The following is a 17,732-nucleotide window of genomic DNA, read 5'->3' as shown; positions in this document are numbered from 1 at the left end:
GACGCATTTCCACTTTACTCTGTGCACGAAAGCATACGCACGTCCATCTTATTGAACACCACCCGCAAATTTCATTAGTACATGCATAAAAATACGTATATCTCCAGTAATTGATATTGTTATTCAAATAAAAACGAAAATGTCCCTTAGATGACTCGGCAAACGTTGTTTTGCCATATCTAATGTAGACAAAAAATATCTAACTTATTGAAAGTATGTAAGGATGTGGTATATGCGTGAAATAGGCATGAAGCGCTGTGAACGATGAGGGAATATAAAAATAACAACCGCCAAACATTATTATTTTTAAGTTATTATAATTTGTATTCCTTAAAATTATATATCATTAATTAATTACAACACTAACAAACAATATCAATCTTTTAATGCTATGGCACGAACAATATTTTAATCTTTAGCTAACACAAACAAACTGGATGGTTTACCCGCTCGAGAGCATGCCACGTATAACTTCACAGTCCGTGTGAAAAACCTGGTGTGCTCAAATCTAAGTCACAAACAGATATCGTGGCGTTGGGATTTGTTGATAGTCATCGCAAATGCCAATATAATCAGAAACTGAATACGTTTGAAATGAATTGGCACATCTGTAGGTATAATAGGAATCCGTGGCATTAATGTTATATATTTTCACTTCGTTTTTCATTCATTTTTGAATGACTAATCGCGTACCGTTGCACAGCCGTGGCGGGTTCAAATTACGAAGCAAGATAATCGGAAACCCAACCTTCAATTGCAAATTCCAGTGAGTTCAAAAACTCTGTGGGAAAATTTACAGCTTCGCTGGCATCGCAAACTGTATCTTGTAGGTTTGTATGATACCAAGTTCCCTGGCAACAATTGTTGTATCTTCAGATTTAAATTGTCAACGTCTACATTTTTTGCCGCTAAAATTGCTCTTTCTGCAAGTCACGCATGGTTTATGTACTGTATGTGTACATCGGAAAATATTTGTTCAATGAGAGTATCTTGCGAATGAACGATTGTGCAGAAATCGGTCGGTAATTTTACACATCCGTTTCATCTATGAAACACAATGGAGATGATTTTAAGTAAGCGTTGATCTCATCAGCGTATGTTGAATGTGGAATGACGGGAAGTGTTTGTACGTGTTAAGTGCTTTTGAGATTATGTAAATCACTTGATTAACTAATCGTGCAAAATACACTCAAAATTAATAATTTTATTATTATTAATTAAATAGGAATAATTAATATTTAGTATGAGAGTTACATTGATATAGCAAAATGGTAATTGTAAACGTTACTACTACACTTGATGCATAAACAATTATGATGGCCGAAAACTGTGTAGGGAGTGAGAGAAGTCTTATTGTATGAGAGAAACAAGAGACCGGCTTCGGTCTCATCTCTATTCCGTGCTGTTTACTGGGAAGTGACACCGGTATAGTCTGGCAAATGAGTGTTGATCCAGTAAAAGCGAGGAAAATTTTAAAAATCTAGCACTGGTAACACTAAGTATATATCAGGAATAAACTATAATAGCAAAAACCAATATTTATTTTTATAAATAAAAAAATTTAAGCTCAGGGAAATTTTAACAGGGAAATTCGAAATAGAGTGAAAAATATTTACAAAAAAGACGATAATTGATCAGTTATCGAGCTGGATGAACAATGGTTAAATTACTAAAAAGTAGCGGTTGGTGATAGAAGGGTAAAAATTCAGGGTTATATGTATTTTTTAATGCCACATTATAGAAAAATAAAAATAAAAAATTTTGTCCAAAAATTAAAAAAAAAATGTTAACGGTAGACAACCCTTATCACTTAGGGGTATGAAAAATAGATAGTAGCCGATTCTCAGACCTACTGAATATGCAGATAAAATTTCAAAAGAATCGGTCAAGCCGTTTCGGAGGAGTATGGTAACTAACATTGTGACATGAGAATTTTATATACATACTAGCTGACCCGGCAGACTTCGAACTGCCTCAATCGATTTGTCAGCTCGAACGATAATATTATGGCTATCAGATGGCATCCGATCCAATGCTATTTTGAACATGTTTACTAAATTGTTATTCTGATGCAGAAACATTTGTAATTCATGGACAATGGTTCTCTTCACTGTTGGATTGTGAGCACAACGATTATTAACTTCCACATCTGAATTGCCCCTAAAATAAATTTTTAAAAATTGATATTCTGCATCAGGTACTGGTAACAGTGTCGCCAATAAGTGATAAATTTGTCCTTGTATCTGTAATTTTTAAAAATTTGTCGATTAATTATTTCCGATACATACATTTTAGTACATATTGAATATTATAAAAAAATATTCTGGTATATAATATCTTGAAAGTGGGCATGAAATTGTCCTGTATAATATGTGTAGCGCCAAATGATATCATCTGGAAATAGCTATTATATTTCTGAATGTTGGCCAAGAAGTGTTTAGAATCATTTCCAATCCCAGAAACTAAAGATCGCAAAGGATCTGGTGGTGGGAGCAATTGTGGCAATTTTACTTTGCCTCCAGCACAACATAATCCAGTAGATTCATGAGTGTATTTTAACGTCTTACAATATTTACAAATTATTTTCATTTCCCCAATTGTTACCGATTTGTCAGCACTATAATCAATTGCCGGATCATAGTGGAATGCAGCTCGTTCAAGAATCACAGGAGCATTCCGTCTGCGGATTCGATCAATTTTCATTATGTCGTGATTGCTGTTGTTGTGTTTGATGTGCCCGAACTCGTTGCATTCTAAGCCTATCTACTTCATTATCACTCACTAAATAACGCAATTCTGACATAGCAATACGACTATTTTCTTGATCTGTCTCTTCTCGTAAATTGTAAATAATCAAAGTGAGAAAATTTTTCGCTGACTTAGCAGTAAAGTGTCACAATCGCAAAATATCAAAAAAAAGAGCACATTTACTGGAATGTCACTATCACAAAGGATCGCCAAAGTAAAGAAAGTTGTCGCGCACTCATAGATATCGTAACACAATATCGTAATACTTCTTTCCGTGCTCTAAAGTGCAACAGGATGGATTGATATATTAGTTGGTTGTCAAATCTAATGTCAAATATTATCGTTGCATTCAGAAATTTAATTTGTAACAAAACTTAATATCTAGTCTAGGTCTAGGTAGTCTACTTTGGTCTTGAAATATTTATGGAAATTCAGAGAAGGTTTAAACGGTGAGAAACAAAAACAATTCTGTTTTCCAATACAACATGTTCTGAGCTGTGAAACATTTGATGTCATTTGTCATTTTAGAAATAAAAGATTGTCACTTGGTTATATTGTGAGGTCCGATGAACATAGTGAGTGATTGAACTTTATTGAATATCAATAAAGTTCAAATTGACTCTAAATTTTATTTAGAAAAAAACGTTTATATGGGAAGAAGAAAAGTGCTGCTTTTAGGGTTTTACCGGCAATTATTCGAATTTTTCTCACATTTTAAACCTTCCCTAGACCACGGACATTTCAAAACCAAGATAACATAAAACCGTTCAGCCGTTCTGGAGTTTTAGCGAGATTAACGAACAGCAATTGATTTTTATATATAAGATAAGATAACGGCATACACGTCTTGGATTTCGATAACCTAACGTAAAATATGCTAGTTTGAGTTTCAATAACTTTGTTAGTAATAGTTGGATTGCATTCAAATTTTCCGGAATTACATCCTATATTATGGCCTATACGGATGCCATTTTGTACTTCTTGGATGAACTTAACGGGGGTTTTCGGATAAATTTTTAAAATATGTCATATACTATTTTCAGCTTTATTCAAGCAGATATGAGAACGGTATGTATTTTGTGGCCAAGCTTTCGTACAGGTGCAAAAAATTGAAAATTATTGAAAAAAAATCGTAATCGTAATCAAAATGCCCGGTTCCGATATCTGCACAAATAAAGTTGATAGTAGCATATTACCATATTTTAAAAATTTCCCCGAAAGCCCCCCTTAAGTTCATCTTAGAAGTACAAAATATGCATTAATATAGGCCATAACATAGAACACAATTTTGAAAAATGTCAACACAATCTATTCTTAACAAAAAGTAAAAAGTTTTGCATTTCAAGGAAATTTATCGCATTTTAAGACGTGTATGACGTCTTCATCATATAAAGTGAACTTAGATAAACGGCGGGTCATTTTCGTTTTTGTGCTTTTAAGTTTCTCTTAGTTACATATTTGTATATCAGTACTAACTACTGCAGGCAGACATGTGTTTGTATATATATGTGCCAATGAAGTTTGCGGGTAGTGTTCAATAAGATATATATGTACGTTAATACCCACGGCATCTAATTTACGTACATACAGTGGCGGAAAAAACGTGCTCAAAGTTTTTAAAGATGTTTTCCGTTATATATGATTTTATAGCACATCTTACGAATATGTAGAATTAAATGAATAATTTAAATTTTTGAAAAAAAATTGTCATAAAGTAACCGTTTCAATTATTTCAATTTTCGTCAATTTTTTTTTTGCAGAAGAAACGTGCTCAAAGTAATTTTTCCAATTTAGGATAGAAAAAACGTGCTCAAAGTAATTTCTTAGTTTATTGTTGATTTATTGTGCTGTTAGAAAGCAATTGCCCAGGAAGCTGAAGTACTTTATCGTTAAAGTGATACAAAAGGGTTCGAATCTGAGAGTAATTGCTAAGAAATTTAGCATCGCGCAGTCTGATTCCGTAACACGAACCCCGTTGCAAGAAAGAAGGGTGCCAACCGTCCAAGAAAATCAACTGTTGTTCAAGATCTGCTTGTCCGTATTGTATGAAAAGATCCATTTAAAGTGATGCCCTCATGTTTCAGATTAGGATGACTACTAGCCCACCTTTACACATTCGACCAACGGTATCACGAAAAAGAAGGCCCTCCATCCTAGGTCTACCTCCATATTTGTCCCCGAGCTCTTGGTGTTTTACGTCCTAACGTTTTCAAAAACGTAGTTGAATATAACCAATACTTTTTATTGAAAAGAGCATGAATTTTCATTAGCCGAACCGTAAGCTACGGAAGTCCAGGCTTTGACACTCCATTCAACACGCTCTTTTGCGAATCATAATCTTGCGTAATAGTTTTTTCTGATGTTAATGGAGTAGGAGTGGGCCGGAAAGCAATCGGTTTTGCATGCCTGACAACATAAGTCATAAAAAAATCAAATTTCATTGTACGCCGCAAAATAATCTGTCATGACTTTCTACTTCCGCGAGCTGGCGTCCTAATCTGAGGCAAGAAGAAACCATTTTAAATAGATCTATTCACACAATGCGGACGTGAGGACGGCCCTGAGTCTCAGTTGATTTCCTCGCATGTCCGCTACCCTTCTTTCTCACAAAGGGGTTCGAGTTACGCAATCGGACTGCACGATGCTGAGTTCCTTAGCATCCTTGTCATCGTTTTCTAACAACACAAGCAAAAAAAGTTTTAAGTACAACAGTACCGTGTTATATCATTGGGTAAGTAAAAATATTGTATTTTACAAGTTTACATAATATTATAGAAAAAAAGATAAGTTTAATTTTTAAAGCAAATAAGTCAAGTATTGTTTTTTTAACATCGCGCAGTAAATGCATTCGTTCCCTGCTGGGCCCCAAACTCCCACAAACGTGCTGCAACTGCATTTTGCACCTCTCCTTCATCTCATATACATGCACGCATACACCCTTTGATTTGTGCCAAAAAACCGACACTCCATCGGATCGAGGGCAAGCCCTAGCTACCAAGCCAAACACCATATCCACACGTTTGTGCTTGTGAATTTTTCATAAGGCTTGGCAGGCATGTGGAAGCCTCATTAAAATTTGGCAATATATTAGGGAATATTTTGCATTCTAATGCAGGTTCCACATGTTAGTCGCTTCCCGCAAACTTTAAACCTCCAGAAATGTTTAGCGAACCAAACATAACCATCCACACGTTTGCAAGTGAGTTATTGTTTTTTGCGCGAAAAAAAAAAACAGAAATAAAACAAATTTATTTTGATCTGTCTAAAACACCAATACTCGATCAAGTCGGTGGCAAGCGCTTGCAGGCCTACACAAGCCAATCCAAACGACCAGACGTTTGCGTTTGCAAGGTGTGAATGCCGCAGCTATGTACGAATGAAAAACATGCATAGAATGATATTCAAATAAAGTGACTTGCTTGTTTCTGTTTTAGCTGAAATTCTTGACATTTGGTAATAATGTTGAACTTCTAGTGTGAAGCATATATAATTAACTATAATCGATAGAGCTAACAGAGATAACAGCTCTGATGATGAAATCCACGCACGATTGTTGGCAGCCAACAGCACCTATTTCAGATTACAAAAAGTGTTCTCTTACTATACAAGACAATGATCTTGCCAGTCCTCATGTATTCCTCGGAGACTTAGGTTCTTAGCAAGAAAATTTGGGGACTCTTGGCCGCGTTTGAGAGAATAACCCTCCGAAGAATTTTTGACCCCCTATATGAGGATGGCGTCCGTATGGCTCAAGTGGTTAGAACGCTGGGCTGTCGTAGCGGAAAATCGCGGGTCAAATCTCACTGACGGCAGAGGGATTTGTTATTGTGATTGAATCTCGGATACCATACCATACCATAGCTGAATCAAATCAGGGTAATAATCTCGGGCGAGCGCAATGCTGACCACATTGCCTGCGCAGTGTACTGTAGTACACGGTTACGATCTTGAATGAAGTGCCCTAACACACTTGAAGGCCTTGATAGAATATGGATTGTTGTGCCAAGGATTATTATTATATTCCTCATATTCCGTAACCTATCTAACGACGAAAGCTATGAGCGATACCATGACCGGCTCAATAGATTGTGCTGGGCGGATCACTTAATCCATATGGAAGAGGATATCCAGCCCGAAAAGTCTATAAGGGCAATATCTATGGTAGAAGAAGAAGAGGTAGACCCTACCAGAAAGCTTTTAAGGATATCGAATTGGTGGACCTCGGTGCTAACCGGGATGTCGGAAGTTCCTTATTAAGACAGGTCTAGTAGTAGTTATGAGCGTAACGGAGGAGATTGATACAGAAGTTTAAATTTGGTCGCTTAGCGATTCAGTTCCCAATAGAGTGACTACGTCGCTACTTTTGATATTTAGGTAAAATCTTGATACGAGAACTTCCTCTTGTGGTCCACCAGCTCTCATACATGACTAAGCGCGTACTCGTGATTCGAATGACAAAAATCGGCAGCGGCGAATGCATTGGATTCGTTCAAACACACGTGTAGTGCTCGTCCCAAGGATGTTTCGGATGCCATCAAATCTATCTATGACGATCTGAGCAAAGTTTTCCGCAGAACGAAAATTTAAGTTCGAACGAACTTGTTTGGAAAATCTCACAAGAGCAATTGAGTGGAACCTCTGTCATCGTTGAGATTGTAGCTTAGGTGGAGTAATTTCTTCCACGAGAGTTCAATATCCTTGATTCCAAAGAGACTGGATGTCCGTTTCGTGATAGATGGGATTGCATGGAGTCTATGTTTGGTAGTTGGAACGTTTCAACGATCGTTACCTCATTGAGCCTCCTTTAATCTACAATTAGACGAGACTTCTTTGAATCAGAATTATAAAATTTTTTTGGGACTATCATTAGAAGGGAAGAGTGTTTGGGATAACTTTTGCATATGATTTCTTGCTCTTCCATCTCTGCTATTGGTTTTTTTACGTCCGAATCGTGTTTTGGAGGGGATCGATATAATTTCGAATTTATTCCTCCATTAGTTATAATTTTGATCACTTATTGAATACTTGGGGGTGCTTATAAGCCTATCCTCTGCCTTGGAAAACGTTCAGTTAATTTTATTATTTCCGTATGCTCGTCTTCGTTCAAATGATGTAACTTCAATTTTTCAATATATTTCTCATCAATTTTCCCTAGTGTATTCATTTGACGAAATAATTAGAAAAATTTAATGGTATGGCCATCAAGAGTAACATTTTCTGTTCTAGACCTATTACTGTATCCAGGTTATTGAGTAAATCGACGCCTATTATAAATTGATGTCTTCGGTTTTATAATCTGCCTACTTTCCATTTAATCAAAGCCTCAGATGAAGGCGACCAAATTTCTTCAGGTGCAGGAGTATATACTTCATATTTGATATTATTTTTACCAGTAATGATGGAATAATTAATAGGTTCTATGTATTTTTTTTTAAAGAAATTGATCTAATCGTCGATTACATATAAGTAAGGGCAGTGCCTAATGAGATCGCCTCTACCTTGTGATCGACACCGACCAGCCACGAAAATTTTCCCGGGTAGTTTTCCATCCAGTCGAATATATATCTACGTTATTACCAGCAATATTCTACTTTTGTACTGATATATACATATGTATGCTTTGATGCGTCCAGTATAGTGGAAATATTAACATTTAGATAGCTAAGTGCGTATATATGTACACTCAGTATGTGTTAACAGACAATGTTTTTTAGGATGAACCTTCCATATGTACACATATCTGAAAGTTTGGACATACATGTATGAAAGAATATTTTGAATTTGTAGCTATCAGTGGAAAGAAAAACGTGCACAGAAAGTTCCTTACATAAGAAGAGCACAAACCCTTCATACCTGAAGCGCCCAGCTACCGGTTTTCCGACTTGATCCTGTTGTTGATTGATTTGTTGATATTTGTTGCAGGGCAGCAGCCCATTGTTGCAGTTGGTGTTCTTGCAATGGTGGCCTCCTTTTTATTTTTTCTTGTGCCTGCTATTGTTAAAGGCACTTTTCCTATTTTGTTTCCTAATTTCCGTCTCCACTTTTCTGGTTTGTAAGTTGACTTAATTTACCTCAATTCTCTAGATCCTACCAAGTGCGCCAGATTCCTAATTTCCCCATACACGTAAAAGGTGGGTGCAATTTTTTTTATTTCAAGGACCCAGTCTTAGAAATTACCCAACACAAAATAATCTGATGGAAGTCCACTCACATGGTATCTAATCCTCTTTGGCGTCAAATTCCTACCCGCTAAGAGATAAAATATCAGTATTACCATCGAACTGAATATGGGGTATATTGAACGTACATAGACAACAAGCTATGTATAAATTGAACATTATGTACGCAAATATTATTACATGAAAAGTCAACAAAGCCTTTCATAGCTGAAGTGCCGACTTGTTAATATTTTTAAGGATATTTGCAAACATAATAACATATCGAATTTTTTACAGTTCAATTTTGCATTCCCCCAATTATTATATGCTTCAATACTTTAGTTTTTAACTCCATATGTATTTATTTTTTTACTTTCCTCTTTGTCATTTAGCTGTATCCACCATATGCTGACTGGCGAACAGCAATCACCATCGCAGAAAAATTCGATAAGGAGCTACTGAATATTTTGGAGAAGAAGTAAGATGAAATTTTACCACTCCTCTTTCTTAGTCTAAATACTATTAGCAAAATTAGGATAAATATTACCTCGAAAAATGTTTACTTATTCAATTACCTTCCTTTCTAGATTTAGTAGTTTTCAGCCAAACACATATACATTTACAAAAAGTATGGCGGAACATGTTGTTAATGATTACAAGGATAAGCTTCCTGTCCTTATCTGCAGGCCGTCCATAGGTTCGTTATTACGTTTTAAATCGTCAATGAATTAATCTTGAATTATAATGACACGACACGCGACGATGAAATTCGACAAATTATTAGTGTATTTATATATATTACATAGTAAGACGCGGGTACACATCTATGATAAACTAGTTTGCTTAAGCAGGTCGTCTAGGGTGGACTGCTTTTTTCAAGTAATTTATCGATTTTATAACTTTCCAACCAAAAGAAACATTATTTAACTTATTTGAGGGTTTTGAGATCACATAGACGAAAGAATATGTTTGAGAGGTGCAGATTTTATTTTTATGTATGCTTCGAAATCACAAATTGGTGGTTAAGCAAGAATCTCATTCGAATCGCCCATACTCGCCGCAGGTAAATAGAAACCTCACTCTTTCCGTTTGTCGATTTGTTTCCCCGATTCCGCAGTCAGCCAGATCTTATGACGACTCTTCGGGACTTGGGCGACGATTTGCGTAGTAACCAGGACGAGGGCATTTTTTATGGTGACCCATCGACATTTCCAGCCGGGTGAATTACTGTATCTGCCGTCCGCTCAGCAAGATAGGCCTAAGCTCTAAAGACTGTCAAGTGACACTAGATGCATATAAGCGGTCGATGTTGTACTTGGGAAGTCGCAGCTGTCATATTAGGGTTTGCTACGCATATCCAGAACTCACCTGCTAAATCTACTGCTGATCGCAAGTAGTCTACCTAATTGTCCGTAAAGTGTCAGTTACTTGAAGCTGATAAAGCGGAGGAAGATGCAAAATTTCACAAACTTTACACCATTGTCGTTACAGTCATGACGATCGTATTTCCACATCACATGCCCTAGCAAAGTGGAAGGAATACTCGCTGGAGTAAAATTCAATTCTTAATATTTTCAAAAAACTCTAGTTCCCACGATAGGTTAAAATGCAATTTGATTTTTTGATTTGAGATAAACCAGTCTGCCATGGGCACCGTTTGACCGCTTTTTTGACATGGGTTCCATTTCAGTGATGTAACCGGTCATCGATGCCATATTTTTAAATGAAAAAAATAGACATATAATTTAAGATGTAATATCTATATAGTAAAAATTTGGAGCTCTGCATTTTTTCATTTCGCCACAAAAACATTGCAAAGCAACCTTGAAAAAACGGCCGTCACACAGGATGACTTCCTTAACTATCATTAGGATGTGTACTATATATGTCCTATGGCTTCGACGTGGAGTGTACATATGCTATAAATTCTTAATGCATTTGAATTGCCCATTTATAGCTATTTCCCAACCAAATTTCTCATTAGCCGCTCGAATACAAAAAATGTTGATATTAAATTTAAATAGAATTTCTGCTATTAATAAAAATATTAGTGTTTGGGATTATGTATTCGAAGAAAGTTTTTGTTGCATGGAAGCGATTCATTCACCAAGTCAATTTTTGACATGGCATAGTAAAGTGTTGTTCCGAAGGGAGTGTGCCATTAATCGAAACAAGTGATAATCTAACGGTGCAATGTACAGTGAATAAAATGAGTGGGGTAACATGTCCCATCTCAACTTTTCTATGACTATGACGGCTCAAATCGATTTGACACTACTTAGGTGCCTGGCGTTGTCATACAGCAAAATCATTTGGTGGTATTCAGTAGTTTATTCCGTTCGTTATCCACCAAATGCAAAATCATCATATCATAAAGGCGCTAATATTCGCTATCCAGGCGAATACTAACATTTCAAAAAATCTGTATTCGCACTTGGAACTACAAATCCAACAGAATTCGCATTCACATTAGTAAATACGAATTCACTCTAGGAAGTAAGAACAGAGTCGTATTCAGTTGAATACGAAAATATTCACTTATACGAATACGAATATATTTGTACCCAACTCCGCTTTGTCTTCGTTCAGTTCCGCTGCAGAAGGCTTCTTAGTTGTACAGTATTAAGTGTGATGACAATACACCTGAAACACAGCCTCACTGAAAGCCTAGGCCGTGCATGCCCTGTACTCCACGAAGTAGTGTGACTACCACAGGATTCCAGCCCTTCTGGATTTTTTATTACGAAATGCGGTCAGAATTGCTTTTGCAGTGGACACTCAAACTTTTTCGTCATATATTAGTAACATTCTAACAAAAAGCAGAGCGAACATTTGCCGTCAGGATTGCATTTGTACCCTTTTTACCACTTAGATGAAAAACAACCAGCGAATAGGAATGAGCGGAAAATTGATCACGCTTGATTCTTAAACACTATGAGAAGGCTCCAATTTCGTAACTGGTAATTTTACTACTGGATGAGGTGAATAATTCTTTTTTGAATCAAAAGCTTTATTCTTTTCAACCCTAATATATATTAGGTCTTAAAGAAACAACGAATGGCCAGAAGAAAATGACACATTATCTAACAAATCTTTTCAACACGCATAATAAGTGTCAAAACTAAACTTGGATCATTCGTGGCCCCTTAATGGGGCAAGCCCATACATTTCTTTATTAAGGTCCAGGGTCCGTTAAATATCTTAAAATAAATATAAACTTCTGGATAGGATAGTGAAATTTTACAGTCGCATCGTGTCGGGTCATGAGTGTTAATGAAATTTAAGGATTATTTGTAATATTTGCGTATTTTTTGCAGTCGTTTCTACTATTGCTGAGCCGATTCCGGGCTGGATAGATAATTTCAATGGACCTGTAGGGATGCTGGTCGCTAGTGGCGTAGGTAATTGATTCATATTTGCTTATTCATAAACGACCGCAATTTTCATCTTGCGCTTATAAGTCTTTTATTATTTCATGTGTAGAATTGTAACAATATTTGCTAATAAGCCTTAAATAATCCCTTTCTTATTGCTAAGGGGTATTGAGAACCGTGTACGGGAACCCAGATGTCATATCGGATTTTATGCCCGTCGACGTAGCTATCAAAAGCATAATCATTGCTGGTTATGAAAAGGGAATGCAAACGGAAAAAAGGTAGGTACCCCTTCGCGTTACACCGCTTTCTACCTAAATTCTCAAATCTGTTTGCTGCAGTAAAGAGTTAACTATCTACAATTGCTCGACATCCAATTTACGAGGGGTTACAACCGGAGAAATAATCGAAATTGCAAAGGAGCTAATTAAGTTGAAGCCGATGGAACAGATGATTTGGGTTCCCTATGGATCACTCACATCATCAAAAACTCTACACTATATTAGGGTGAGCGCTATGGCTGCGCCAATCGAAACTTTTCTAAGTTATCATTTTCTTACAGTTCTTCTTTCTTCATTTGCTCGTTGCGATATTGGTTGATAGTATTTTACGCGTACTCAATAGGAAAGTTTTGTAAGTACAGAATCTAACTAAAGTCATCATACATAAACCGGCCGGAAACCTGAAGCTCGGCGCTTCAGGTCTGAAAGGTTTTGTGTTTTTTTATATAAGAACAATTAAGTATATTATGGTTCCATTTACATATAGCTCACAGTGCATATGCCATATGCACGATATTCAATTCGATTGGATACTGATATTTTATCCCCTAAGGAGATAGAGGCAACTTTGATATAATATGGTAGACCATATTAAAAACTATACTATTACTCTACCAGTTTAGGTTAGACTTAAGGGAGGGGAAGATCGCAATACGTTTTCAAAATTTACTAATATACTACTATTAACTTTATTTGAGTAGATATCGTGACGGCGGGTATTTTATCCGCGTGGACCACCATAATTTCTTAATTCAGATTTTTCAATGGGTAGTTTTTGAAAATAATAATAATCGTTGGCGTAACAATCCATATTGGATCAGGACCTTGAAGTGTGTTAGAGCACTTCATTCAAGACCGCAACGGTACACTACAGTACATACACTGTAGGAGGTAATGTGGTCAGCATTGCGCTCGCCCGAGATTATTACCCTGATTTGACTCAGGTACTCATTCACAGCTGAGTCGATTGTGTAATGAACTTAATTGGGTAGAATGATCAGAGCGATCATCCTAAGTGGCGGACAACGACCTAGAGGGCGGAGCTATCAGAACCAGAAAGCTAGAAAAATTGGTGAAGTTGACCATGAAGGTCCGCCCGCAAAGATTTAAGCTTCATCAAAGTGCTCGGTCGACACGTTCTTGCACGCCTCTGTGCTGGCCAGGCTCGAGAATGGGGGGGTCCGTTGAGCGCTTTGATCCCTCATGCTTCATTACTACAAAATTAACGTCCTCTATTCCGATGCGTGGGTCCGCACCGAATTCAGAAATAGACAATACAAGGGAATTCGCGACGGCCTAACGAATAACGACCAGAACGCGAGCTAAAATTGTAAATAAAACAAACGGCTCGACCGCGCGCTTGGAGCCGTAAGTCTCCAGACCCGAGTGCCGCGATCAAAAATGGGAAGATCCACGACGGATGACAGTCACAGATTATTGCCTGTTCCGCCTCAGATCTTGAGTGAGGCGCGGCCCCTGAGGCCCCCTTCCTTGGCCAGTTTGTCTTTTTGAGGATGTCCCTGAACAGGTTCTGAAGAATTAATCAGAACTCATAATGTACTATTATTCATCAAAAAAATTAAAATATATAAAAAAAATAATCAAAAAGAAAAATAAAACAAAATTAAATTAAATTAAAAACCAACAAAAAAAAAATTGAAAAAAACTTTACACTTACATTTGCTATTAAATACTCCGAGCTCGGCGTGGTGGCTAATTCTCTTTGGGTTCGGTGACTTCTGCAAATTCTGTGCGCGATTTTCCCGATCGGGCTGCGAAAACACATTACCGAATACGGCTATATGATCAATTGCAGCCGCCTCTTCGCCTTTCTTCCCCTGTTTTCTGTTGTAACAATTTATTTCCACGAATTATTAATTAATTTTCTACCGTCAATATTAATTTAAACCACACCACGGCTAGTTTTAGGTAGTCCCTTCTCTCCTCCTTTCACTTTTTCTCTCCCCAATCTCCTCGCCAACCAAAAAAAAAATCCAATCACTCTCCTGGCCTTCCTTCACTAAATTATTTCCTCGTCACGAATTCGAGTTTTTAAAATAATTATTTAATTGAAATATTGAAATATATATATTTTGGCGAAAAGTAAATCACTACTGCTTGATTCAATTCCCTGTTGCTCACTCTCCAGGCCTTCGACCTCTCCTCAACCCAGCACGGCTTCACCTGCCGCTACCTTGCCTTGAACTCTGTTCAGTAACATGTTGCGGCAACATGCGCATGCGCCTGCGGATGCGGCAAATCAGTCGCCTCTGTCAAGATTAATTCGCCCAAATGCATTCAATAATGTGGAATCTGCGGCGAACATTAGGGTAATTGCACATTATGAAATGCATTATTTAAGAGATTCCGCTTCCGTCGCGAAGCCGCGGTCACTACAACTGGTATCCGACGTTAAATCACGATACAAATCTCACTGCCACCAGTGAGATTCGAACCGCGACCTTCAGTACGACAGCGTTGTGCTCTAACCACGCAGCTATCCAGACACAGTTTTTGAGAATGGGTCTTTGAAATAATTAACCTGCTTTCCCTTTACAGCAGTTCTAGAGCAAATTATTTGTGTAAATGGCTCTCCGGAAATAGTTTATTATTGAATTTTTAACTATGTACAAGTGGAACTGCTGCCCTCAAAATTCCTCACATAAGCAAGCACACACCCTGCGTCTAGCTCCTGGTTTCCTGACTTGGTTAGAAATTAAAATGCCTGTGGCAGCTGCAGGATAAACTGAAAAGAATTTACCTAATCTTTTTTGCATATAAGTACACGAGAAATCGCCTGACATACAGCTTTTCCATTCGTTTTGAAGCACCATGCAGGGGACTACATATTATTAATAAATTTAATAATTTCATGAAATATTGTATTCATTAATCCGCTCTTGGTCTGACTTTACCACACAGAGTGTTGAAAGCTCAATCTTTCAAGGAAAGTCAGCCTGCAATCTACCTTACACACAGCCACATACATGGGCAGAATTTGGATGATGCATTCGTAATTTGGACATAGTAGGTCATGATAGAGCGGAGTAGTTCCTACTACCATTACTGTTGGCTCCCACCCAGTACGATAGGCGGATGGAACTCACAAGGCTCCAAGTCGTACTTGCGCTAAGCTTTTGCGGTACGTCTCTTTACTGAGAACGGCTGCCCATGCTTCGAAACCATAAAGAAAAACGGACTGAACCACCCTCATTGGCAAAAGACACCTACTGAATAAGAGATCTTTAACTTGGACCATGTTCGCCTGATATGGCCAAGTCAGCATTGCGCTCGCCCGAGATGATTACCCTGATTTTACTCAGGTACTCATTCACAGCTGAGTCGACTGGTGCCCGACGTCAAATCACGATACAAATCCCACTGCCACCAGTAAGATTTAAATCATGACCTTCCGTACGACAGCCTTGTACTCTAACCACTGAGCTATCTGGACACCTCCCCTTATTCAGAGAAAAAACGCTGTTCTGGTTGGTTTACTCCTTTCTACATTCACGCTTAGCACCACTATAAGTTGAGTGAAATGAAAAGATTCAGAGTGAAATTATGCGGTGTTTCCAACGATTAATTAATTGAAGTAATAAAAACTCGGTATTTGCAAGAATAAATACCCACACCAACGAAAAAGAAACAAGTTTTTACTACTTCAATGAAAAGATTGTTTTTTGATTAGGGATAACCCTATTGTATTTATTCGCAGACTATCGATATTTCAGGAATCAATTGCTCCCTTGTTCAGTGCTTACAATCTGCGAATAAATACATTAGGGTTGTGCCTAAATAATCTTTTCGTTCCATTCAAACACGAAAGAAAACCAAAAAACTCAATGCTGGAAAACAAGAATGTTGCTAGACGTTTATCCATACTATTCGTGTTCCCTTCCGAGTCCTGCAATGAATCTAAATAGCCGAAAGGAAACGTTGTCCTTCATGGTGCCTTCCCAAGTTTGGAACTACTCCCAAAGACTTTCGGCGTGGATCCCATTACCGCAATAACTAATTTTCCCACCACTGAAGTACTATAGTCGTTTGATATCAATGGCCGCATGCTTATGCACATTGTTGGACTGCGTACGTTTGCATATTCATACATACATTAACGTTCCCTTATTCACAAAAAGGAACGCGTCTGATAGGAGGTTTGAAAACTTCACGCTCTTCGGAGAGTACTAATGGTGACTATCGTTTGATAGTCCTTTATGGGTATATTTACCCTTTTACATGTATGGTGACTGTTCCAACATTCTTACCACAGATTCCGTATTGATTTTAATAAGGTTTTTGTTAATGTATAAACACGTGATTAGTAACAATTTTAGTGTTCGGGCACTTTAACGAGAGCACTTTAATGATCATTAGAAATCCAATGTTCAAGCACTTCAATCAAAACACTGAACACTAGATATCCAAGAGAATTTAGGTACTTCGACCAAATGCTGTTATTGTAGGATGAAATGAAAGAGTTGCCGAGTAATGAACAACTGATTTCCTTATTCTACATATCAGTCTTAAATACTTATTTAAAAGGTCAAGTTCATATTGAGTTTAAGAATAGATGACCGACATTGAACATGCAACAAATGCAAAATCAAAAGGATGGAAAACTAAGGAATTTATAAAAAATGGCAAGAAATGCTGATATAAGGCAAATTAATTGTTTTATGCGAAGACGGAGAAATTATTAATTCTGCAGTTTTAATTACGTGTGCATGTTGATCTATTGAATGAATTGAATATAAGTTGAATCTATTGAATGTATTGTACAGTTTTTTTCGCACAAAATCTTAGAAAGGCAATGACTTATTGAAGCGGCAGGAGGGGTTCCGAGGCGTCCACCACACGTCTACATGCAATAAATAACAAGCACGGTATAATGCTTACGCCGGCTATGGAAAAGGCATTCACCTTTTAGTTTGAGCAGACATTATTCCAACCGATACATATATTGTTACTTACATAATTATGATAGCTGTGGCAAGGTGGATGGTTGTAAAGTGCATCAGGAGCCAGCTCCGTTGGGACCCTGGTACGGGTAGTGTGCATTGAACCAGTGTTAGACCCGATGTGACACCGGGACGTCCGAAACAGGTGAATTCGAACATAAACCGAGTAGAAGTGCAGTCGACCGTCCTAGCTAGCCTCGAAGAAGAAAA

General features: G+C 37.4%; 1 protein-coding gene across 1 annotated transcript in view; it reads left to right on the top strand.

Moving 5' to 3' along the window:
• The window catches only part of LOC119646980 (putative fatty acyl-CoA reductase CG5065), a 49,386-nt gene that overhangs the window by 21,558 nt on the left and 10,096 nt on the right, over positions 1 to 17,732 (top strand). The window contains exons 5-10 of the mRNA XM_038047690.1: positions 9,299 to 9,384; positions 9,494 to 9,603; positions 12,224 to 12,307; positions 12,444 to 12,561; positions 12,622 to 12,787; positions 12,843 to 12,913. Coding sequence (XP_037903618.1) covers positions 9,299 to 9,384; positions 9,494 to 9,603; positions 12,224 to 12,307; positions 12,444 to 12,561; positions 12,622 to 12,787; positions 12,843 to 12,913 — 635 coding nt within the window. The remainder of the gene's footprint in view (positions 1 to 9,298; positions 9,385 to 9,493; positions 9,604 to 12,223; positions 12,308 to 12,443; positions 12,562 to 12,621; positions 12,788 to 12,842; positions 12,914 to 17,732) is intronic.

This window comes from Hermetia illucens, chromosome 1 (genome assembly GCF_905115235.1).
Source record: "Hermetia illucens chromosome 1, iHerIll2.2.curated.20191125, whole genome shotgun sequence".
NCBI classification, from domain to species: domain Eukaryota; kingdom Metazoa; phylum Arthropoda; class Insecta; order Diptera; family Stratiomyidae; genus Hermetia; species Hermetia illucens.
Note: the sequence above shows the minus strand (reverse complement) of the source record. Positions and strands in the feature narration are given on the sequence as shown.